We start from the raw sequence: 24,567 nt of genomic DNA, 5'->3' as shown, positions 1-24,567 counted from the left end.
TTTTACTCCACTACATTCCTAAAGAAAATAATGTGCTTTTTACTCCATACATTTTCACTGACACCCAAAGTACTTGTTACATTTAAAATGCTCAGGCAGGACAGGAAAATGGTCCAATTCACACACTTATCAAGAGAACATCCCTGGTCATCCTACTGCCTCTGATAGGGCAGACTAACTAAACACAAATTCTTAATTTGTAAATGATGAGTGTTGGAGTGTGCCCCTGGCTATCCGTAAATTTAATAAACAAGAAAAGTGTGCCGTCTGGTTTGCTTAAAATAAGGAATTAGAAATTATTTCTACATTTACATTTACTTTTGATACTTAACTATATTTAAAACCAAATACTTTTAGACTTTTACTCAAGTAGTATTTTACTGGGTGACTTTCACTTTTACTTTTCTATTACGGTATCTTTACTTTTATGAGAAGTATGACAATTGGGTGCTCTGCCTCTCTGAAGTCAACAGCTACTGTAGTGTGTTATTCTGTTCTCCTGCGTTGGTGTTTTTGAAGCCGGTGTTCTACCCCTTCTAACTAGATGTGTTCCCATGATGCTCTACACGCTGTGTGAGTTGGGAGATTCTCCAGAATCACCAGTCATTCATACCCAAAGACTCTCCATGATGTTATAAATGTGCATGTTGTGTAAAGCTGAAACACATTTTCACATTTTCACACCCCCCATCACATGTTCCCAGGATCACGTGTCTGCATCTGCCCTTGAGTTAAACATCCAGCATCTCCTCTGGCTATGTAGACCCCCACCCCCACTCTCCTCTTCCTCCCGTCTCCCTCCAATCACCACCTCTCCCCATCTCCTAAAACAGTGACTCAGCACAGCAGAGCTGACAGAGGCTGCGTGGTTAGTTAGTGTAGACCCCCACCCCCACTCTCCTCCTCCTCCCCTGTCTCCCTCCAATCACCACCTCTCCCCATCTCCTAAAACAGTGACTCAGCACAGCAGAGCTGACAGAGGCTGCGTGGTTGGTTAGTGTAGACCCCCACCCCCCTCTCCTCCTCCTCCCCTGTCTCCCTCCAATCACCACCTCTCCCCATCTCCTAAAACAGTGACTCAGCACAGCAGAGCTGACAGAGGCTGCGTGGTTGGTTAGTGTAGAGATCAGTAAAGAGGAACAGAAACAGTCCTGGCAGAGACAGAACACCATAAATCATGCAGGAGGAGGAAACTGATTAAAACATCTACTGGGCACCATGTTCTGAGAGGGCTGCACCCCAAATGGCACCCTATTCCCTTTCTAGTGCACTACTTTTGACCAGGGCCCTAAAGTACTGTAGCTCTGGTTAAAAGTAGTGCACTAGAAAGAGGATAGGGTACCATCTGGGACACAGAACTGGTCTCACTTGCTTTGCCTGAACTTTATAAAGGTTGTAGACTAAAGGCAGTGCTTGTGAGTGTGGACCAAACACCTCCACTTTGTGCATTATTTATTTATTTTTTATTTAACCTTTATTTAACCAGGTAGGCAAATTGAGAACACGTTCTCATTTACAATTGCGACCTGGCCAAGATAAAGCAAAGCAGTTCGACACATACAACAACACATAGTTACACATGGAGTAAAACAAACATATAGTCAATAATACAGTGAAAAAAATAAGTCTATATACAATGTGAGCAAGTGAGGTGAGATAAGGGAGGTGAAGGCAAACAAATATATGTATAAATAAATAAAATATAAAAAGGCCATGGAGGCGAAGTGAGTACAACACAGCAAGTAAAATAAAAACTAAAAAACACTGGAATGGTTGGTTTGCAGTGGAAGAAAGTGCAAAGTAGAGACAGAAATAATGGGGTGCAAAGGAGCAAAATAAATTAATAAATAAATACAGTAGGTAAAGAGGTAGTTGTTTGGGCTAAATTGTAGATGGGTTATGTACAGGTGCAGTAATCTATGAGCTGCTCTGACAGCTGGTGCTTAAAGCTAGTGAGGGAGATAGGTGTTTCCAGTTTCAGAGATTTTTGTAGTTCGTTCCAGTCATTGGCAGCAGAGAACTGGAAGGAGAGGCGTCCAAAGGAAGAATTGGTTTTGGGGGTGACTAGAGAGATATACCTGCTGGAGCGCGTGCTACAGGTAGGTGCTGCTATGGTGACCAGCGAGCTGAGATAAGGGGGGACTTTACCTAGCAGGGTCTTGTAGATGACCTGGAACCAGTGGGTTTGGCGACGAGTATGAAGCGAGGGCCAGCCAACGAGAGTGTACAGGTCGCAGTGGTGGGTAGTATATGGGGCTTTGGTGACAAAACGGATGGCACTGTGATAGACTGCATCCAATTTATTGAGTAGGGTTTTGGAGGCTATTTTGTAAATGACATCACCGAAGTCGAGGATTGGTAGGATGGTCAGTTTTACAAGGGTATGTTTGGCAGCATGAGTAAAGGATGCTTTGTTGCGGAATAGGAAGCCAATTCTAGATTTGACTTTGGATTGGAGATGTTTGATGTGGGTCTGGAAGGAGAGTTTACAGTCTAACCAGACACCTAGGTATTTGTAGTTGTCCACATATTCTAAGTCAGAGCCGTCCAAAGTAGTGATGTTGGACAGGCGGGCAGGAGCAGGCAGCGATCGGTTGAAGAGCATGCATTTGGTTTTACTTGTATTTAAGAGCAGTTGGAGGCCACGGAAGGAGAGTTGTATGGCATTGAAGCTCGCCTGGAGGGTTGTTAACACAGTGTCAAAAGAAGGGCCAGAAGTATACAGAATAGTGTCGTCTGCGTAGAGGTGGATCAGAGAATCACCAGCAGCAAGAGCGACATCATTGATGTAAACAGAGAAGAGAGTCGGTCCAAGAATTGAACCCTGTGGCACCCCCATAGAGACTGCCAGAGGCCCGGACAACAGACCCTCCGATTTGACACACTGAACTCGATCAGAGAAGTAGTTGGTGAACCAGGCGAGGCAATCATTAGAGAAACCAAGGCTGTCGAGTCTGCCAATGAGGATGTGGTGATTGACAGAGTCAAAAGCCTTGGCCAGGTCAATGAATACGGCTGCACAGTATTGTTTCCTATCGATGGCGGTTACGATATCGTTTATGACCTTGAGCGTGGCTGAGGTGCACCCATGACCAGCTCTGAAACCAGATTGCATAGCGGAGAAGGTGTGGTGTGATTCGAAATGGTCGGTAATCTGTTTGTTGACTTGGCTTTCGAAGACCTTAGAAAGGCAGGGTAGGATAGATATAGGTCTGTAGCAGTTAGGGTCAAGGGTGTCCCCCCCTTTGAAGAGGGGGATAACCGCAGCTGCTTTCCAATCTTTGGGGATCTCAGACGACACGAAAGAGAGGTTGAAGAGGCTAGTAATAGGGGTGGCAACAATTTCAGCAGATAGTTTTAGAAAGAAAGGGTCCAGATTATCTAGCCCGGCTGATTTGTAAGGGTCCAGATTTTGCAGCTCATTAAGAACATCAGCTGACTGTATTTGGGAGAAAGAGAAATGGGGAAGGCTTGGGCGAGTAGCAGAGGGGAGGGCAGTGCTGTTGTCCGGGGTAGGGGTAGCCTAGATGTGACTACTGTATGACTACGTGACTGCTGTATGACTACTGTCTGATTACTGTATGACTGCTGAGTAACTACCATGTCACTGCTGTCTGACTACTGTGTGACTGCTGAGTGACTGCTATGTGACCACTATCTGACTACTCTACTGTGTGACTACTGTATGACTACTGCATGACTACTGAGTAACTACCATGTCACTGCTGTCTGACTACTGTGTGACTGCTATGTGCCCACTATCTGACTACTCTACTGTGTGACTACTGTCTGACTACTGTGTAACTACTATGATTACTGTGTAACTACTATGACAACTGTGTGACTACTATGATTACTGTGTAACTACTATGACTACTGTGTGACTACCATGTATGTGTACATTGTGTGTGTGATTACTATACTGTGTTTTAAGTGCACAATGAGTTTAATTAAGGTCAGGTAATAGTGATGTTGATACATTGTATTTCTACATGATGATGATAGTGGTGATAGTGGTGATAGTGGTGATAGTGGTGATAGCGATGATGATAATAGTGGTGATAGTGGTGATAGTGGTGATGATAATAGTGGTGATAGTGGTGATAATGATAATAGTAGTGATAGTGGTGATAGTGGTGATGATAATAGTGGTGATAGTGGTGATAGTGGTGATAGTGGATGATAATAGCGGTGATAGGAGTGCTAGTGGTAATGGTGATAGTGGTGATGATAACAGGGGTGATAGGGGTGATAGTGGTAATGGTGATAGTGGTGATGATAGTGGTGATGATAATAGTGGTGATAGTGGTAATGGTGATAGTGGTGATGATGATAGTGGTGATAGTGGTGATGATAATAGTGGTGATAGGGGTGATGGTGATAGTGGTGAGGATGATAGTGGTGATAGTGGTGACGATAATAGTGGTGATAGGGGTGATAGTGGTAATGGTGATAGTAGTAATGATGATAGTGGTGATAGTGGTGATGATAATAGTGGTGATAGTGGTGATAGGATTGATAGTGGTAATGGTGATAGTGGTGATGATACTAGTGGTGATAGGAGTGATAGTGGTAATGGTGATTGTGGTGATGATAATAGTGGTGATAGGAGTGATAGTGGTAATGGTGATTGTGGTGATGATAATAGTGGTGATAGGAGTGATAGTGGTAACGGTTATAGTGGTGATAGTGAGGGATAGAGGCGATAGTGGTGATGATGATAGTGGTGATAGTGATGATGGTGGTGATGATGATAGTGGTGATAGTGGTGATAGTGGTGATGATGATAGTGGTGATAGTGGTGAGGATGATAGTGGTGATAGTGGTAATGGTGATAGTGGTGATGATAATAGTGGTGATATGGGTGATAGTGGTAATGGTGATAGTAGTAATGATGATAGTGGTGATAGTGGTGATGATAATCGTGGTGATAGTGGTGATAGGAGTGCTAGTGGTAATGGTGATAGTGGTGATGATAATAGTGGTGATAGGAGTGATAGTGGTAATGGTGATAGTGGTGATGATAATAGTGGTGATAGGGGTGATAGTGGTAATGGTGATAGTAGTAATGATGATAGTGGGGATAGTGGTGATGATAATCGTGGTGATAGTGGTGATGATAATAGTGGTGATAGTGGTGATAGTGGTAATGGTGATAGTGGTGATGATAATAGTGGTGATAGGAGTGATAGTGGTAATGGTGATAGTGGTGATGATAATAGTGGTGATAGGAGTGATAGTGGTAATGGTGATTGTGGTGATGATAATAGTGGTGATAGGAGTGATAGTGGTAATGGTGATAGTGGTGATAGTGAGGGATAGAGGCGATAGTGGTGATGATGATAGTGGTGATAGTGATGATGTTGGTGATAATAATGATGATAATGATGACAGTGATGATGGTGGTGATGATGATGATAATAGTGGCAATAGTGATGATGATGATGATGATGATGAAAGTTGGTGATGCTAATGTTGATGCTAATGTTGGTGATGATGTTGATGATGGTGGGGATGGTGATGATAATACAGAGTATTGTCTGCCTTTAGGTGAGTGTGGTGCTGATGTACCTGGGTCCGGGCCTGGGGCCGGGGCAGGACTCCACAGGCTGGTAGAGTCTCTGTATGGACTACAGGGAGAGAAGAGCCAGCTGAGGGGAGAACTACGGCTGCTGCACTCCCAACTGGAGCAGAGAGAACAGGACCGACACTCACGAGTACAGGTCTTCCAGCATCAGGTACAGTCCATCACACATGCATATTCATGCACGAATGTGAACACGCACGCACACAGAGAGAGAGAAAGAGAGAGAGAGAGAGAGAGAGAGAGAGAGAGAGAGAGAGAGAGAGAGAGAGAGAGAGAGAGAGAGAGAGAGGAGAGAGAGAGAGAGAGAGAGAGAGAGAGAGAGAGAGAGAGAGAGAGAGAGAGAGAGAGAGAGAGAGAGAGAGAGAGAGAGAGAGAGAGAGAGAGAGAGAGAGAGAGAGAGAGAGAGAGAGAGAGAGAGAGAGAGAGAGAGAGAGAGAGAGAGAGAGAGAGAGAGAGAGAGAGAGAGACAGCCCTCAGAAAATCTGGCCCAACCAAATCATCACAAAACAAAAAGAAAAATATATAACCTATTGGAAAGACACCACAAAAAATCAAAGTAAACTTCAATGCTATTTGGCTCTAAACAGACAGTACATGGTGGCAGACTATCTGACCACTGTGACTGATAGAAAACTGAGGAAAACATTGACTAGGTACAGACTCAGTGAGCACAGTCTGGCTATAGAGACCGGTCGTCACAGACAAACCTGGCTGCCCAGGGAGGACAGGCTGTGCTCACTCTGCTCCAGGGGAGAGGTAGAGACAGAAGTGCATTTCCTACTACACTGTGACAAATACTCAGACCTAAGAGCATATTTCTTTCCCAAAATTATAATTCAATACAAAGAATTTGAAACTATAAAAGATGAAGAAAAATTCAAATATTTGTTGGGTGAAAAGCCAAAATGTGCAGTTTTGGCAGCCAAATATGTGTCCTCCTGCCACAGCCTGAGGGACAGCCAGTGAAAAATGCAAAGTAATGTTGATAATATTTCCCATTTAGCTTAGTTTTGTTTTGTCTTTCGTACCAGGTCATGTGTCTTCTCAGTCATGTTGACACTGGTCTACTACTGTTGCTTTAATGTATTGTTGTTCTGATTAATATTGTTGTTGTAGCTGTTATTAATGGTAATCCCATGTCCACTACTACTATTATTATTACTGTTAGTCCCACCATTTATTTATATATAAATATATATATATTTTGTGTATATATATACATATATATTTTATTTTAATTTTTCGATATGTATACTTTGACAATGTAAGTAATAATAACTTGCCATGTCAATAAAGTCAATTGAATTGAATTGAATTGAGAGAGAGAGAGAGAGAGAGAGAGAGAGAGAGAGAGAGAGAGAGAGAGAGAGAGAGAGAGAGGATGACAATGTCGTTCTATAGCCCATTCATTTTCAAAACACCAAATCTATTAAATCTATTCCCAAGGAGTGATGCCCATTCACTGACAACAAAGGCTCTGGCAGCTAAAATAGAGAGAGAGAGAGCTACATGGATGCATACTTACAGACAAACACACCCAGCACCCCAACTAATATATGGCAATATACACAACCGTTCGAAAGTTTGGGGTCACTTAGAAATGTCCTTGTTTTTGAAAGAAAAGCACATTTTTTGTCCATTAAAATAACATTAAACTGATCAGAAAGACAGTGTAGACATTGTTAATGTTGTAAATGACTATTGTAGCTGGAAACGGCAGATTTTTTATGGAATATCTACATAGGCGTACAGAGGCCCATTATCAGCAACCATCACTCCTGTGTTCCAATGGCACGTTGTGTTAGCTAATCCAAGTTTATCATTTTAAAAGGCTATTTGATTATTAGAAAACCCTTTTGCAATGATGTTAGCAGAGCTGAAAAGTTGTGCTGATTAAAGAAGCAATAAAACGGTCCTTCTTTAGACTAGTTGAGTACCTGGAGCATCAGCATGTGGGTTTGATTACCGCCTCAAAAGGGCGTGAAACAAAGGACTTTCTTCTGAAACTCATTAGTCTATTCTGGTTCTGAGAAATGAAGGCTATTCCATGCGAGAAATTGCCAAGAAACTGAAGATCTCGTACAATGCTGTGTACTACTCCCTTCACAGAACAGCGCAAACTGGCTCTAATCAGAATAGAAAGAGGAGTGGGAGACCCTGAGCGGTTTCAAACCTCTCTGGCAACTGAGTTAGGAAGGATGCCTGTATCTTTGTAGCGACTGGGTGTATTGATACACCATCCAAAGTGTAATTAATAACTTCACCATGCTTAAAGGGATATGTATGGAGTAAAAAGTACATTATTTTCTTTAGGAATGTAGTGAAGTAAAAGTAAAAGTAGTCAAAAATATAAATATTAAAGTAAAGTACAGATACCACAAAAAACGACTTAAGTAATACTTTAAAGTATTTTCACTTAAGTACTTTACACCACTGCATTTAAGCTTTTCATTTTTTATTAATATGTAAAAACTTTTAAAAACATAATTACGCGTTGACATTATGGGGTATTGTGTGTAGGCGAGTGACACAAAATCTGTATTTAACCCATTTTAAATTCAGGCTGTAACACAACAAAATGTTGAAAAAGTCAATAGGTTTGAAAAACTTTCTGAAGGCACTAGATATGTCACATACAGTGGGGAGAACAAGTATTTGATACACTGCCGATTTTGCAGGTTTTCCTACTTACAAAGCATGTAGAGGTCTGTAATTATTATCATAGGTACACTTCAACTATGAGAGACGGAATCTAAAACAAAAATCCAGAAAATCACATTGTATGATTTATAAGTAATTAATTTGCATTTTATTGCATGACATAAGTATTTGATACATCAGAAAAGCAGAACTTAATATTTGGTACAGAAACCTTTGTTTGCAATTACAGAGATCATATGTTTCCTGTAGTTCTTGACTAGGTTTGCACACACTGCAGCAGGGATTTTGGCCCACTCCTCCCTACAGATCTTCTCCAGATCCTTCAGGTTTCGGGGCTGTCGCTGGGCAATACGGACTTTCAGCTCCCTCCAAAGATTTTCTATTGGGTTCAGGTCTGGAGACTGGCTAGGCCACTCCAGGACCTTGAGATGCTTCTTACGGAGCCACTCCTTAGTTGCCATGGCTGTGTGCTTCGTGTCGTTGTCATGCTGGAAGACCCAGCCACGACCCATCTTCAATGCTCTTACTGAGGGAAGGAGGTTGTTGGCCAAGATCTCGCGATACATGGCCCCATCCATCCTCCCCTCAATACGGTGCAGTCGTCCTGTCCCCTTTGCAGAAAAGCATCCCCAAAGAATGATGTTTCCACCTCCATGCTTCACGGTTGGGATGGTGTTCTTGGGGTTGTACTCATACTTCTTCTTCCTCCAAACACGGCGAGTGGAGTTAGACCAAAAAGCTCTATTTTTGTCTCATCAGACCACATGACCTTCTCCCATTCCTCCTCTGGATCATCCAGATGGTCATTGGCAAACTTCAGACAGGCCTGGACATGCACTGGCTTAAGCAGGGGGACCTTGCGTGCGCTGCAGGATTTTAATCCATGACGGCGTAGTGTGTTACTAATGGTTTTCTTTGAGACTGTGGTCCCAGCTCTCTTCAGGTCATTGACCAGGTCCTGCCGTGTAGTTCTGGGCTGATCCCTCACCTTCCTCATGATCATTGATGCCCCACGAGGTGAAATCTTGCATGGAGCCCCAGACCGAGGGTGATTGACCGTCATCTTGAACTTCTTCCATTTTCTAATAATTGCGCCAACAGTTGTTTCCTTCTCACCAAGCTGCTTGCCTATTGTCCTGTAGCCCATCCCAGCCTTGTGCAGGTCTACAATTTTATTCCTGATGTCCTTACACAGCTCTCTGGTCTTGGCCATTGTGGAGAGGTTGGAATCTGTTTGATTGTGTGTGGACAGGTGTCTTTTATACAGGTAACGAGTTCAAACAGGTGCAGTTAATACAGGTAATGAGTGGAGAACAGGAGGGCTTCTTAAAGAAAAACTAACAGGTCTGTGAGAGCCGGAATTCTTACTGGTTGGTAGGTGATCAAATACTTATGTCATGCAATAAAATGCAAATTAATTATTTAAAAATCATACAATGTGATTTTCTGGATTTTTGTTTTAGATTCCGTCTCTCACAGTTGAAGTGTACCTATGATACAAATTACAGACCTCTACATGCTTTGTAAGTAGGAAAACCTGCAAAATCGGCAGTGTATCAAATACTTGTTCTCCCCACTGTATATGTTGAAATATACAATAATTGGCCGTTTTCATATATGTGACAAATATTTCTGCCTTATATCCACATATATGTGCATATATGCATAATACTTATATGCTCATATATATGTAACACATTTAGTATTCAAATGTTTATTATGTCCCTTATATGATACAATACATCTGAACAATATGTGTTAACATATATGTCACGGGAGCATTATTTCAGTGATACTTGTAGTCATGGTAATAGAACAGAACAAACGACACAAAACACATCATTTAATCCTATTCATCGCTTCTCAATTCAGCCATTTTGACTGTTTTAAGCCATTTCCCACTTGTCCCTTTGTTGCACCTGGGAAGCGCTTCATGACAGCGTCTGTGGAGGGAAAGCAACAACTAGAAGATAACCAGGACTTAGAACAGTCAAGGGGTTGGGTTTGGGCTCATAAATACAATTACTAAAGTTTATCAGATTCAGTTTAGTAAGAAATCCTTGACCATTTAATGCCCTATTTGCAATGATTGATTTGTAAATTCAATTAAGGGATAGCTAACTTTTTTACACCTTATAGTCAGTCAGATGGTTCCTTACCCTGAAAGTAGTCTATGTGCCAGGATCAACTGTAATCCATGTAATCCATCCATACTGTAACTGTAATCCATGTAATCCATCCATACTGTAACTGTAATCCATGTAATCCATCCATACTGTAACTGTAATCCATGTAATCCATCCATACTGTAACTGTAATCCATGTAATCCATCCATACTGTAACTGTAATCCATGTAATCCATCCATACTGTAACTGTAATCCATGTAATCCATCCATACTGTAACTATAATCCATGTAATCCATCCATACTGTAACTGTAATCCATGTAATCCATCCATACTGTAACTGTAATCCATGTAATCCATCCATACTGTAACTGTAATCCATGTAATCCATCCATACTGTAACTGTAATCCATGTAATCCATCCATACTGTAACTGTAATCCATGTAATCCATCCATACTGTAACTGTAATCCATGTAATCCATCCATACTGTAACTGTAATCCATGTAATCCATCCATACTGTAACTGTAATCCATCCATACTGTAACTGTAATCCATGTAATCCATCCATACTGTAACTGTAATCCATGGTTCAAAGTGGTTTAAATAGCCACTATTAACTTGAGGGGATTTGGCCACAAACACTGAACTTTGTCTAACTTTGCCATCATCAGCCCCATAGTTGTTTTGTCAGCCATCTGACTATAAGGTGTAATAAAGTTAACATCTTCAATGTATTGAATTTAAACTGGCCCTAACCCTGTTATGGGGTATTCATGTTTAAAGGGATAATGAGAGATTTAGAGATGTAGGTCTTTTTTCTACTTCCCCAGAGACAGGTGACCTCATGAATACCATTGTTATGTTTCTGCATGCAGTTTGCAGATGATTAAAGTCAGCGTGCTATGAGTCATAATTCATATTCTTTAAAAAAAATATCATGACAGCACCCGCGCACACTGTCAAATGCACATTTGCAATCGATGAACAAAAAAACCTCCTCACTTTTTCAGCATCCAATCTGTCCTTTTGATTCCCATCTTCTCTCCTTTTAGCTTCTTGTACAAGACTACAGACGACATACTTTCACTGTTTCCTCCCCAGATTGACGAACTGAAGAGCTGCATCGAGGAGCGAGAGGAGGAGCTGTCCAGACTAAGGACTGACTCTGTAAGCATTCAAGACAATCTGCTCCATTTGTTATCAGTAAATCTGACACAATACATTTTTACACTGCTGCTGTAGTCAGAGACAAAATGGTGTAGTGTGAAAATCCCTATGGTGTGTCAGCATTGAGGTATATTTCACTGGCTTGGTTTTTAACCTATAGGGAAATCATACTGGTTAGGCAACAAGCAGGCAATATTGTGGGACCAGTATTGACAGGTATAACCTATTTATCATGCTTTAGTGTGATATAACCTGTTCGTCATGCTTTAGTGTGATATAACCTGTTCGTCATGCTTTAGTGTGATAAAACCTGTTCGTCATGCTTTAATGTGATATAACCTGTTCGTCATGCTTTAGTGTGATAAAACCTGTTCGTCATGCTCTAGTGTGATATAACCTGTTCGTCATGCTCTAGTGTGATATAACCTGTTCATCATGCTTTAGTGTGATATAACCTGTTCGTCATGCTTTAGTGTGATATAACCTGTTCGTCATGCTTTAGTGTGATATAACCTGTTCGTCATGCTTTAGTGCGATATAACCTGTTCGTCATGCTTTAGTGTGATATAACCTGTTCGTCATGCTTTAGTGTGATATAACCTGTTCGTCATGCTTTAGTGTGATATAACCTGTTCGTCATGCTCTAGTGTGATATAACCTGTTCGTCATGCTTTAGTGCGATATAACCTGTTCGTCATGCTTTAGTGCGATATAACCTGTTCGTCATGCTCTAGTGTGATATAACCTGTTCGTCATGCTTTAGTGTGATATAACCTGTTCGTCATGCTCTAGTGTGATATAACCTGTTCGTCATGCTTTAGTGTGATATAACCTGTTCGTCATGCTTTAGTGCGATATAACCTGTTCGTCATGCTTTAGTGTGATATAACCTGTTCGTCATGCTTTAGTGCGATATAACCTGTTCGTCATGCTTTAGTGTGATATAACCTGTTCGTCATGCTTTAGTGCGATATAACCTGTTCGTCATGCTTTAGTGTGATATAACCTGTTCGTCATGCTTTAGTGTGATATAACCTGTTCGTCATGCTCTAGTGTGATATAACCTGTTCGTCATGCTCTAGTGCGATATAACCTGTTCGTCATGCTCTAGTGTGATATAACCTGTTCGTCATGCTTTAGTGTGATATAACCTGTTCGTCATGCTCTAGTGTGATATAACCTGTTCGTCATGCTCTAGTGTGATATAACCTGTTCGTCATGCTTTAGTGCGATATAACCTGTTCGTCATGCTTTAGTGTGATATAACCTGTTCGTCATGCTTTAGTGTGATATAACCTGTTCGTCATGCTTTAGTGTGATATAACCTGTTCGTCATGCTCTAGTGCGATATAACCTGTTCGTCATGCTTTAGTGTGATATAACCTGTTCGTCATGCTTTAGTGTGATATAACCTGTTCGTCATGCTCTAGTGTGATATAACCTGTTCGTCATGCTCTAGTGTGATATAACCTGTTCGTCATGCTTTAGTGTGATATAACCTGTTCGTCATGCTTTAGTGCGATATAACCTGTTCGTCATGCTCTAGTGTGATATAACCTGTTCGTCATGCTTTAGTGCGATATAACCTGTTCGTCATGCTTTAGTGCGATATAACCTGTTCGTCATGCTTTAGTGCGATATAACCTGTTCGTCATGCTTTAGTGTGATATAACCTGTTCGTCATGCTTTAGTGTGATATAACCTGTTCGTCATGCTTTAGTGTGATATAACCTGTTCGTCATGCTTTAGTGTGATATAACCTGTTCGTCATGCTTTAGTGTGATATAACCTGTTCGTCATGCTTTAGTGCGATATAACCTGTTCGTCATGCTCTAGTGTGATATAACCTGTTCGTCATGCTTTAGTGTGATATAACCTGTTCGTCATGCTTTAGTGTGATATAACCTGTTCATCATGCTTTAGTGTGATATAACCTGTTCGTCATGCTTTAGTGTGATATAACCTGTTCGTCATGCTTTAGTGCGATATAACCTGTTCGTCATGCTCTAGTGTGATATAACCTGTTCGTCATGCTTTAGTGTGATATAACCTGTTCGTCATTCTTTAGTGCGATATAACCTGTTCGTCATGCTTTAGTGCGATATAACCTGTTCGTCATGCTTTAGTGTGATATAACCTGTTCGTCATGCTTTAGTGTGATATAACCTGTTCGTCATGCTTTAGTGTGATATAACCTGTTCGTCATGCTTTAGTGTGATATAACCTGTTCGTCATGCTTTAGTGTGATATAACCTGTTCGTCATGCTTTAGTGCGATATAACCTGTTCGTCATGCTCTAGTGTGATATAACCTGTTCGTCATGCTTTAGTGCGATATAACCTGTTCGTCATGCTTTAGTGTGATATAACCTGTTCGTCATGCTTTAGTGCGATATAACCTGTTCGTCATGCTCTAGTGTGATATAACCTGTTCGTCATGCTTTAGTGCGATATAACCTGTTCGTCATGCTCTAGTGTGATATAACCTGTTCGTCATGCTTTAGTGTGATATAACCTGTTCGTCATGCTTTAGTGCGATATAACCTGTTCGTCATGCTTTAGTGTGATATAACCTGTTCGTCATGCTTTAGTGCGATATAACCTGTTCGTCATGCTTTAGTGTGATATAACCTGTTCGTCATGCTTTAGTGCGATATAACCTGTTCGTCATGCTTTAGTGTGATATAACCTGTTCGTCATGCTTTAGTGTGATATAACCTGTTCGTCATGCTCTAGTGTGATATAACCTGTTCGTCATGCTTTAGTGTGATATAACCTGTTCGTCATGCTTTAGTGTGATATAACCTGTTCGTCATGCTTTAGTGTGATATAACCTGTTCGTCATGCTTTAGTGTGATATAACCTGTTCGTCATGCTCTAGTGTGATATAACCTGTTCGTCATGCTTTAGTGTGATATAACCTGTTCGTCATGCTTTAGTGCGATATAACCTGTTCGTCATGCTTTAGTGTGATATAACCTGTTCGTCATGCTTTAGTGCGATATAACCTGTTCGTCATGCTTTAGTGTGATATAACCTGTTCGTCATGCTTTAGTGCGATATAACCTGTTCGTCATGCTTTAGTGTGATATAACCTGTTCGTCATGCTTTAGTGTGATATAACCTGTTCGTCATGCTTTAGTGTGATATAACCTGTTCCTCATGCTCTAGTGCTTACTGTAATCCACTGTGTTCCTCCTCAGGGAGCCACAGACTCAGAGAAGCGGGTTGTGTGTCTGTCAGCGGAGAACGAGAGTCTGAAACAGAGTCTGACTGTCACCCAGGGCCTCCTGCAGCAGCTCTCTGTCATCCCCTCCCAGTCCAGCTCTGTACTCATCAAGGTGAGAAGCAGGTTAAGTTCCAAACAGCACCCTGTTCCCTATACAATAACCACAAATGTGGCATTTGAAGCTGTTTGAAGCTGAAAAAAACGGAAAAATGTAACTTAAGAACGGGAAGCATAGAAATAGTGCACATAGAACATATCTACCGCTCATTAGACTTGCTTTCAATGAGAATGACAGATTTATAATTCACATTTCTATGTGAATTTGGTCTTGCTCTGTCTCCCCCTGGAAGAGAATGTTCTTCCTAACGGTGCTCTGTGTCTCCCCCTGTAGGATAATGTTCTCTCTAGCTGTGCTCTGTCTCCCCCTGTAGAATAATGTTCTCTCTAGCTGTGCTCTGTCTCCCCCTGTAGGATAATGTTCTCTCTAGCTGTGCTCTGTCTCCCCCTGTAGAATAATGTTCTCTCTAGCTGTGCTCTGTCTCCCCCTGTAGGATAATGTTCTCTCTAGCTGTGCTCTGTCTCCCCCTGTAGGATAATGTTCTCTCTAGCTGTGCTCTGTCTCCCCCTGTAGGATAATGTTCTGTCTAGCTGTGCTCTGTCTCCCCCTGTAGGATAATGTTCTCTCTAGCTGTGCTCTGTCTCCCCCTGTAGAATAATTCAATTCAATTCAAGGGGCTTTATTAGCATGGGAAACATATGTTAACATTGCCAAAGCAAGTGAAGTAGATAATATACAAAAGTGAAATAAACAATAAAAATGAACAGTAAACATTACACTCACAAAAGTTCCAAAATAATAAAGACATTACAAATGTCATATTATGTCTATATACAGTGTTGTAACGATGTACACATAGTTAAAGTAGAAAAGGGAAAATAAATAAACATAAATATGGGTTGTATTTACAATGGTATTTGTTCTGCACTGGTTCTTTGTGGGTCTGTGTGATCTGAGGGAAATATGTGTCTCTAATATGGTCTTACATTTGGCAAGAGGTTAGGAAGTGCAGCTCAGTTTCCACCTCATTTTGTGGGCAGTGTGCACATAACCTGTCTTCTGTTGAGAGCCAGGTCTGCCTACGACTGCCTTTGTCAATAGCAAGGCTATGCTCACTGAGTCTGTACATAGTCAAAGCTTTCTTTAAGTTGGGGTCAGTCACAGTGGTCAGGTATTCTGCCACAGTGTACTCTCTGTTTAGGGCCAAATAGCATTCTAGTTTGCTCAGTTTTTTTGTTAATTCTTTCCAATGTATCAAGTAATTATCTTTTTGTTTTCTCATGATTTGGTTGGGTCTAATTATGTTGCTGTCCTGGGGCTCTGTGGGGTGTGTTTGTGAACAGAGCCTAACGTTGCTCTGTCTCCCCCTGTAGGAGAATGAGAACCTGCGCAGCCGGGTGCAGCAGCTGGAGAGTTCCCTGCAGCAGAGGGCTGATCAGCTGTCTCACCTGGAGCGACAGAGCGAACAAAGCGAGTGGAGGAGAGGAGAGGAGCAGAGGAGAAGAGAGGAGAGAGTGAGCGAGCTGCAGCTAGAGCTGGATAAAGAGAGGGCCAAAGAGCCACAGGTCAAGGTAGGGATAGTCTGCAAAAGACACCTTGCTGTATATACAATACATTCTCATTCTCTTATTGTACCTTTATTTAACTAGGCAGTCAGTTAAGTCAGTTAAGAACAAATTCTTATTTACAATGATGGCCTACCCCGGCCAAACCTTTCCCTGACCCGAACAATTGTGCGCCGCCCTATGGGACTCCCAATCACGGCCGGTTGTGATACAGCCCGGGATCGAACCCGGGTCTGTAGTGACGCCTCTCGCACTGCAAAACAGTGCCTTAGACTGCTGCGCCACTCGGTCCCGGATTCATTCAAATGAATCTGATAACAGTTTTCTGATGGTTTGGAATCAGAAACTGGTCTTGTTGAATAAATGGATTTATATTAAATGAAGTTATAACGTTCATTTGTATTTTCCCGGCCAGATTGTCACTCAAACTGTGGAGGTGGAGTCACCGGCGACGCTGAGGCAGTTGGCTGAGGCCAGAGAGAGGAATGAGCAGCTGTCAGAGAAACTGACCAATCAGAACGAGAAGTGCAGACAACTGGAGGAGCACATCAGGAAGTCAGATGAATTCAGCTGTAACCTGCAACACAAGGTGAGAACCAATGAAAAGTCACCTGCAACACAAGGTGAGAACCAATGAAAAGTCACCTGCAACACAAGGTGAGAACCAATGAAAAGTCACCTGCAACACAAGGTGAGAACCAATGAAAAGTCACCTGCAACACAAGGTGAGAACCAATGAAAAGTCACCTGCAACACAAGGTGAGAACCAATGACAAGTCACCGTATTGGTTTGAACGTCCTCAGAAAAAGGTGAATATGTTCTGTGAAATATTATTGAAGAAATATTACATTCCTGAGAAAAACTGTATTCTACTTCAAAATTTACAATGATGAGATTTAACAGTTCAATTATAAACCAGAAGAAGAAACTAAAGTGTATAATACTAACCTCCATTCCTACCAAGCTGTGCAAGGTATTGTCTGCATCCAATATGGCATCCTATTCCCTATGTCACGTACTACTGGGCCCATGTTGACCGGAGCCCAATGGACCCTGGTCTAAAGTAGTGAACGAAATAGAGAATAGGGTGCCATTTGGGACGCATACAATTCATGAACCTCATCATCATATGCTGAATGTGAATGGGCCTGCCTCTCCCAGATTGCAGCGTACGAGCGGGAGATCAGTGTACTGCAGGAGGAACTGCTGAAGGAGATAGGTCACCTGGAGGAGAAGAAGGAGGAGGCTGTAAAGGCTGCAGCGACCTGCTCCGTAGAACACTTCCAGAGCCTGCAGGACCAGTTCTTTAGTGAGTCCCATCTAATACAACCTTCAGAAGCTTCTACAGGCTGTGCAGATATGCTATGATGGGCTTGTTGAATCTGGGAGTGCTGTTGATTCATACGATGTTGTGCTTCATGCTCATCACATCACCATTGAGCATCTGTGACAGTCTCTCTTTCTTTCTGTGTGTGTGTGTGTGTGTGTGTGTGTGTGTGTGTGTGTGTGTGTGTGTGTGTGTGTGTGTGTGTGTGTGTGTGTGTGTGTGTGTGTGTGTGTGTGTGTGTGTGTGTGTGTGTGTGTGTGTGTGTCCGTCCTATGGCAGACCTGCAGAAGCGTCTGACAGCGCTCCCTCCGACCCTGCGCACCATGAAGACAGACTACGCCAGCCTGAGGAGCCAGGTCCGCAACTTCTCCGACTTCTACGGAGCAGCCATCACCGACGCCAAGAAACAGGTCCCACAAAACACTGCTGCTGGATTACCCAGCGTTGTTTCAAGTCAAATCAAATCAAACTTTATTTAAAGTGCAATTTAAACCCACAAAACTGTAAATCAATCAAATGAAAGAGATAAAAAACAAACAGAAGGCAGTAGAAAAGATGTAAAGACAAAACGATGTCCCAAAGTAACAGTAAAGATATAACATTGAGGCCAAGCTCAAAAGGTGTGGTGTGTGTTCACCGTTGATCTCTGGCCTGTCTGTGTAGATATCAGCAGCTGTGAGTGAGATGTCGGAGGCCAACAAGGACCTCCTGGAGAAGTACAGGAAGGAGGTGGCACTGCGGAGGAAGTACCACGAGCAGCTGGTCGAGCTCAAAGGTATGGTGAAACAACGTCCAGATGAAGGAAAGACGACTGGAGGAGGGAGCCTCTTTGTTCTGTTGATAAAAAAGAAAATTATATATGAGGCTGTATCATTATTAAAATAAACTGTCATTGTTGCTAGGCAACATCCGTGTGCTGTGCCGTGTGAAGCCGGTTCTGAAGGAGGACCAGCATGAGGAGGGCCAATCGGTGGTGGTAACCACGGACCCCAACAACGAATCAGCTCTCTCCGTGCTGAAAGGGCAGGGCCGCAGCCATAACTTTGAGCTGGACCGTGTCTTCCACCCTCAGGCCACTCAGGAAGAGGTACTGAGAAACTCAGCCTCCATTACGAGACACAGTGCTGTCACTTCTCTATCTATTTAAATGAGTGGACGCCATGATGGCTCAGGGGTGGTATTTCAGTTTCTGTGGTGTGACTCAAAAACAGCAGTGACTGTGAACGATACACACTCGCTAACCTTTGGTTTTCTACTGTGTCTAAGGTCTTCCAGGAGATCGAGCCCCTTGTGACATCCTGTATAGATGGATATCACGTCTGCATCTTTGCCTATGGGCAGACTGGCTCTGGGAAGACCTACACCATGGAGGTATGTTGTAGCGCTGATACCAATGTGTAATGTACGGTTTATAAATGTGTTGAAGTCCTTAGCCTTCATATAAAGTGTTACCACAGATTGTAATGAGAAATAAGACTGAGTATTTGATTGAAATTGACTCGTTGTATCAAAATCTCCATCCTTTGTTGTCGTCAGGGCAGCACAGAGAACCCAGGCATCAACCAGCGTGCTCTGAAACACCTGTTTAGTGAGATAGAGGACAGGAAGGACATGTGGACGTACACCGTGACTGTCAGCTCTGTGGAGATCTACAACGAGGTGCTCAGGTAACTTCCCAGCTGCTTTCCTTCCCTCTCAATGGCTGGCAGAAAAATATCCCGGCATTTAGAAGTGGTGACATGTTTTATTATTCATTATTCGAATCTTCCGTTTTATATGTGTGCTACTATATTGTTTTATAGTTGTAAATGAGGCCTAGGACTTAAATATATGAAAAGTGCTTTAAGTTAGTATTAGTGTTATGATAAACTGACAATAGAGCGACTTTCTAACTTCCTGTTCCTGTTCTGTCCCCAGAGACCTGCTGAGTAAGGATGGAGAGAAGCTGGACATTAAGATCAACCCAGACGGAACAGGACAGCTGCACGTCCCTGGACTCAGGCTCATAGAGGTTAAGAGCTTCCAACACATCAAGAAAGTGAGGAGACTCACATTTATTTTTCTTAGGGTGAAAGTCCTGGTAACTTTCCCCAAATTCCAGGGATTTCCTGCTAATTCCCTGCTGATTGGTAGAATCTTCCAAACATGATTTCTGGAAAATCTGGGAATTTGGGGCTAGAATTACCGGAATTTTGCAACTGTATACTTTTTTCAGTGAGACTGATTTCTCCAACTATATCAATAGATAACTTCTTTGACTTTTCAACCTCAAATTTAATAATCATTTAATATACTGTATATGCCATTTAACAGACGCATTTATCCAAAGCAACTTACAGTCATCCGGGCAAACATTTTACGTATGGGTTTACGTATGGGTTTACGAATGGGTTTACGTATGGGTTTACGAATGGGTTTACGTATGGGTTTCCCAGGGAATAGAACCCACAATCCTGGCGTTGCGAGAGCCATGCTCTTCCTACTGAGCCACACATCTCCATTAGAACCCTAATGGTTCATTTACTGTAATGGGAAAGTGTATACAATCATATGAAAGTACGTGCAAGTTTCCTATAGTTCTATATCACCGTACCATTAACTCTGTCACTTCCTGTGTAGCTTCTGGCGCAGGCGCGTCGTAACAGGATCACCTTCGGGACCCAGATGAACCAGCACAGCTCTCGTTCCCATGCCCTCCTCATGATCACTGTGCTGGGGACTGACCTGGCCAGCGGGGCCAAGACCACAGGTACGTCACACCGTAGAGACGGGACACACAGTGCCAACTAACCGTTAGAAGCAGCAGGTGGCTGTCCTATTGCCTGTGATCAGAACAGTGGCTGTCAATTTATGTTAATTTCCCCGCGATTCTACATGCTGAATCACCACCGTTCATCGACACCCGCTGCTTTTCACCGTTCGTCGGCAAGGTGTGTTTTGTCCGGGGTGCGCTACTCATTTGGCAAGTGGGCCGGTTCCAAATATTGACACAATTCAAGGGACCAGAAAATGTTACGTTAACGGGTGATTTTTTCGTGACATCTGCAGGCAAGTTGAACCTGGTGGACCTGGCTGGCTCTGAGAGGGTCTGGAAGTCAGGAGCTGAGGGAGAGAGGCTGAAGGAGGCCCAGAACATCAACCGCTCCCTGCTGGCTCTGGGGGACGTCATCCAGGCTCTGAGGGGGAAGGAGAAACACATCCCCTTCAGAAACAGTCGCCTCACATACCTGCTGCAGGACTCACTGGGCAAGGGCAACAAGACAGCCATGGTGGTGCAGGTAGGGACTCACGACAGTACAGTACGTCTGATACACACAGATTATAATGTCTGTATCTCCATCTATATGTATACTCATAGAGCTGACTTCCCGGACATTAAGCCTTGTCCTGGACTAAAAAGCATTCTGAATGGAGAAGTCCATACTGTATTTAGCCTACACATTACAAGACAACTAGGCTATGGTGGTGCAGCCTGGCTTACACAACATACAGTACAGTACATCAAATACACTGATTATACTGTCATATCTGTCAGGAAGTGTCCTCTCTCTGATCCTCTGGTCCTCCTCCAGGTGTCTGCTCTGGAGAGTAACGTGGGAGAGACCATGTGTTCTCTGAAGTTTGCTGAGAGGGTTTGTAAGGTGGAGCTGGGGCCTGCAGCCAGGAAGATACAGAGAGGAGGGGGAAGCCATCAGTGTGACTAGAACTCCCCTTCCTGAAATCATCCAACTTCCTGTTCCCATGGACAACCAGGACTCCAGGGACTCAACAGACACACAGCCAACCAAATACATCAACAACAACAAACAACCCCCTCTGCCCAGTCAGCCAGTCAGTCTATCAGTCTGTCCATCAGTTCGCCAGTCAGTCAGTCAGTCAGCCAGCCAGCCAGCCAGTCAGTCAATCTATCAGTCTGTTTATCAGTCAGTCAGTCTCCTGTCTGCTCCTGTTCAGATAAGAAAGCTCTACTGTCTCCTGTCTGCTCATGTTCAGATAAGAAGTCTCTACTGTCTCCTGTCTGCTGCTGCTCAGATAAGAAGTCTCTACTGTCTCCTGTCTGCTGCTGTTCAGATAAGAAGTCTCTACTGTCTCCTGTCTGCTGCTGCTCAGATAAGAAGTCTCTACTGTCTCCTGTCTGCTGCTGCTCAGATAAGAAGTCTCTACTGTCTCCTGTCTGCTGCTGCTCAGATAAGAAGTCTCTACTGTCTCCTGTCTGCTGCTGTTCAGATAAGAAGTCTCTACTGTCTCCTGTCTGCTGCTGCTCAGATAAGAAGTCTCTACTGTCTCCTGTATGCTGCTGTTCAGATAAGAAGTCTCTACTGTCTCCTGTATGCTGCTGTTCAGATAAGAAGTCTCTACTGTCTCCTGTCTGCTGCTGCTCAGATAAGAAGTCTCTACTGTCTCCTGTCTGCTGCTGCTCAGATAAGAAGTCTCTACTGTCTCCTGTCTGCTGCTGCTCAGATAAGAAGTCTCTACTGTCTCCTGTCTGCTGCTGCTCAGATAAGAAGTCTCTACTGTCTCCTGTCTGCTGCTGCTCAGAAAAGGCCCGTGTCATCAGCTCATCTGCATGATGCACCAACCAGTATGACATCATCATCAACAACACACTAACCCGAGTGCCAAGACAACCTCTACCTTTGAAACTTCCTACTAGAACCACAACTAAACAACAAATGCTGTTTCCTTTGACTGAATTGCCAGGAATTCTTCATCAGGGGTTGTATGTTTCAAGCATCTCAGAATATGAGTGCTGGTCTACGATCAGGAACTCCCTGTAGTTATTATAATCGTCTTCATTATGACCTGAGAGGCAAAACTGATCCTAGATCAGCACTTCAACTCAGAGACATTTTGGGAATACAGGCCTTGAATGCTATTTCCACCATCACAATGCTTAGAGATGTTGCATCTTAATCAAATATGTTCTCCAAGAGAGGAGTGTCACAGTAGACACGTGTTCTGTTCTATTCTTGCAGTATTAACAATCTATCTATATCTTCTATATGATAACACGTGAGCTTTTTTGATTCCAATATAGACATGGCCTATCTTAAAAAGGTACTGTAGTGTGTAGGATCAATCTGAGTGTTGTGTAAGTGATGGATTGGGCTGTACTAGCTCTGGTCCAGGGTGTTACTGTGGCTACCTTCAGGTAGTCTCTGGTCCAGGGTGTTAGTGCGGCTACCTTCAGGTAGTCTCTGGTCCAGGGTGTTAGTACAGCTACCTTCAGGTAGTCTCTGGTCCAGGGTGTTAGTACAGCTACCTTCAGGTAGTCTCTGGTCCAGGGTGTTAGTGTGGCTACCTTCAGGTAGTCTCTGGTCCAGGGTGTTAGTGTGGCTACCTTCAGGTAGTCTCTGGTCCAGGGTGTTAGTGTGGCTACCTTCAGGTAGTCTCTGGTCCAGGGTGTTAGTGCGGCTACCTTCAGGTAGTCTCTGGTCCAGGGTGTTAGTACAGCTACCTTCAGGTAGTCTCTGGTCCAGGGTGTTAGTGCGGCTACCTTCAGGTAGTCTCTGGTCCAGGGTGTTAGTACAGCTACCTTCAGGTAGTCTCTGGTCCAGGGTGTTAGTGTGGCTACCTTCAGGTAGTCTCTGGTCCAGGGTGTTAGTGTGGCTACCTTCAGGTAGTCTCTGGTCCAGGGTGTTAGTGTGGCTACCTTCGGGTAGTCTCTGGTCCAGGGTGTTAGTGTGGCTACCTTCAGGTAGTCTCTGGTCCAGGGTGTTAGTGTGGCTACCTTCAGGTAGTCTCAGTATCAGTGTTAGCGTGGCTTGCTGAAGTCTCAGCAGGGGGCATGTAAACTCCGTGGACCAGAGTGTTAGCGTGGCTTGCTGAAGTCTCAGCAGGGGGCATGTTAACTCCATGGACCAGAGTGTTAGCGTGGCTTGCTGAAGTCTCAGCAGGGGGCATGTTATTAACTCCATGGACCAGAGTGTTAGTGTGGCTTGCTGAAGTCTCAGCAGGGGGCATGTTAACTCCATGGACCAGAGTGAAGGCTATACCTACTTTCAATGATGACCTCTATCACAAAATGTGTCATTGTTGTGAAGTTGGAAAAAGCGGTTTGTGAGTGTTATCGTATCTCTCATACGGCCTAATTCACTGGCTTTCAGTGAAGTGAGCAATTACCTCTTTGCGTCCCAAATGGTACCCTGTTCCCTATATAGTACCCTACTTCTGACCAGGACCCTATGGGTCCAGGGGTGCTATTTGGGACGCAGATCGAGAGTGAAGTAGGTAGCTAGCCATGTGTGACAATATGATAAATAACAAAGTGCTGTTATAATATGTGCAATACAGATGTAGGATCTTAGATCACCCTGTTGCAGGAAACATAACATTTGTAATTTCCATTTACGACTTGATTTTCCATTATGAACAATGTAATCAACCCTTACAAAAAATGTCCATTAATTATAATCCACATCTCCTGTTGCTACAGGATTATTTTCCTGCTGTAGCAACCTGGCTCAAATTAAGATCCTACATCTGTAGCCTCCTTTGATAGAGAAACGTTGGTGTGTTTGGGGGACTGGTGGGAAGCACTTTGTGAAATAAATAGTTTTGTTATTTTCAGGCCAATTTAGGTGCTTTAGATGTATAAATAATGAAATATCATCATACCAAAAATGTCTTTGTTCATTGTAATCTGTTTTCCATCTTAGTTGAACCTGACAGTCAACTGTTGAGTTAATAGTATCTTTTAATTAGAGTAGCAATACTTTTCCTGTTGCAGTAACTTATTATACAAGTGGATTAGGGTCACTTTACAATCTGATTGGTTAAGGATCAGTTTTCAGCTGATTTTACAAATAAATCTGGAATTTTAAAGAATGTGGGGGAACTCA

The 24,567-nt window shown here is 43.0% G+C and overlaps 1 protein-coding gene across 1 annotated transcript in view; it reads left to right on the top strand.

The window, feature by feature from the left end:
• LOC139572978 (kinesin-like protein KIFC3) overlaps positions 1–24,550 on the top strand; it is a 39,790-nt gene extending 15,240 nt beyond the window's left edge. Inside the window, exons 6-20 of the mRNA XM_071395899.1 lie at positions 5,551–5,738; positions 11,481–11,546; positions 14,749–14,886; positions 16,206–16,403; positions 16,813–16,986; positions 17,560–17,707; positions 18,005–18,135; positions 18,389–18,500; positions 18,628–18,812; positions 18,992–19,096; positions 19,262–19,392; positions 19,643–19,763; positions 20,345–20,474; positions 20,774–21,003; positions 21,298–24,550. Of these exons, the coding sequence (XP_071252000.1) occupies positions 5,551–5,738; positions 11,481–11,546; positions 14,749–14,886; positions 16,206–16,403; positions 16,813–16,986; positions 17,560–17,707; positions 18,005–18,135; positions 18,389–18,500; positions 18,628–18,812; positions 18,992–19,096; positions 19,262–19,392; positions 19,643–19,763; positions 20,345–20,474; positions 20,774–21,003; positions 21,298–21,429 (2,189 nt within the window). The 3' untranslated portion in view covers positions 21,430–24,550. The remainder of the gene's footprint in view (positions 1–5,550; positions 5,739–11,480; positions 11,547–14,748; positions 14,887–16,205; positions 16,404–16,812; positions 16,987–17,559; positions 17,708–18,004; positions 18,136–18,388; positions 18,501–18,627; positions 18,813–18,991; positions 19,097–19,261; positions 19,393–19,642; positions 19,764–20,344; positions 20,475–20,773; positions 21,004–21,297) is intronic.
• The last annotated feature ends 17 nt before the right edge of the window (positions 24,551–24,567 follow it).

This window comes from Salvelinus alpinus, chromosome 4 (assembly GCF_045679555.1).
Source record: "Salvelinus alpinus chromosome 4, SLU_Salpinus.1, whole genome shotgun sequence".
Taxonomy (NCBI): Eukaryota; Metazoa; Chordata; class Actinopteri; order Salmoniformes; family Salmonidae; genus Salvelinus; species Salvelinus alpinus.
This window is presented reverse-complemented; position numbering and strand designations above follow the sequence as displayed.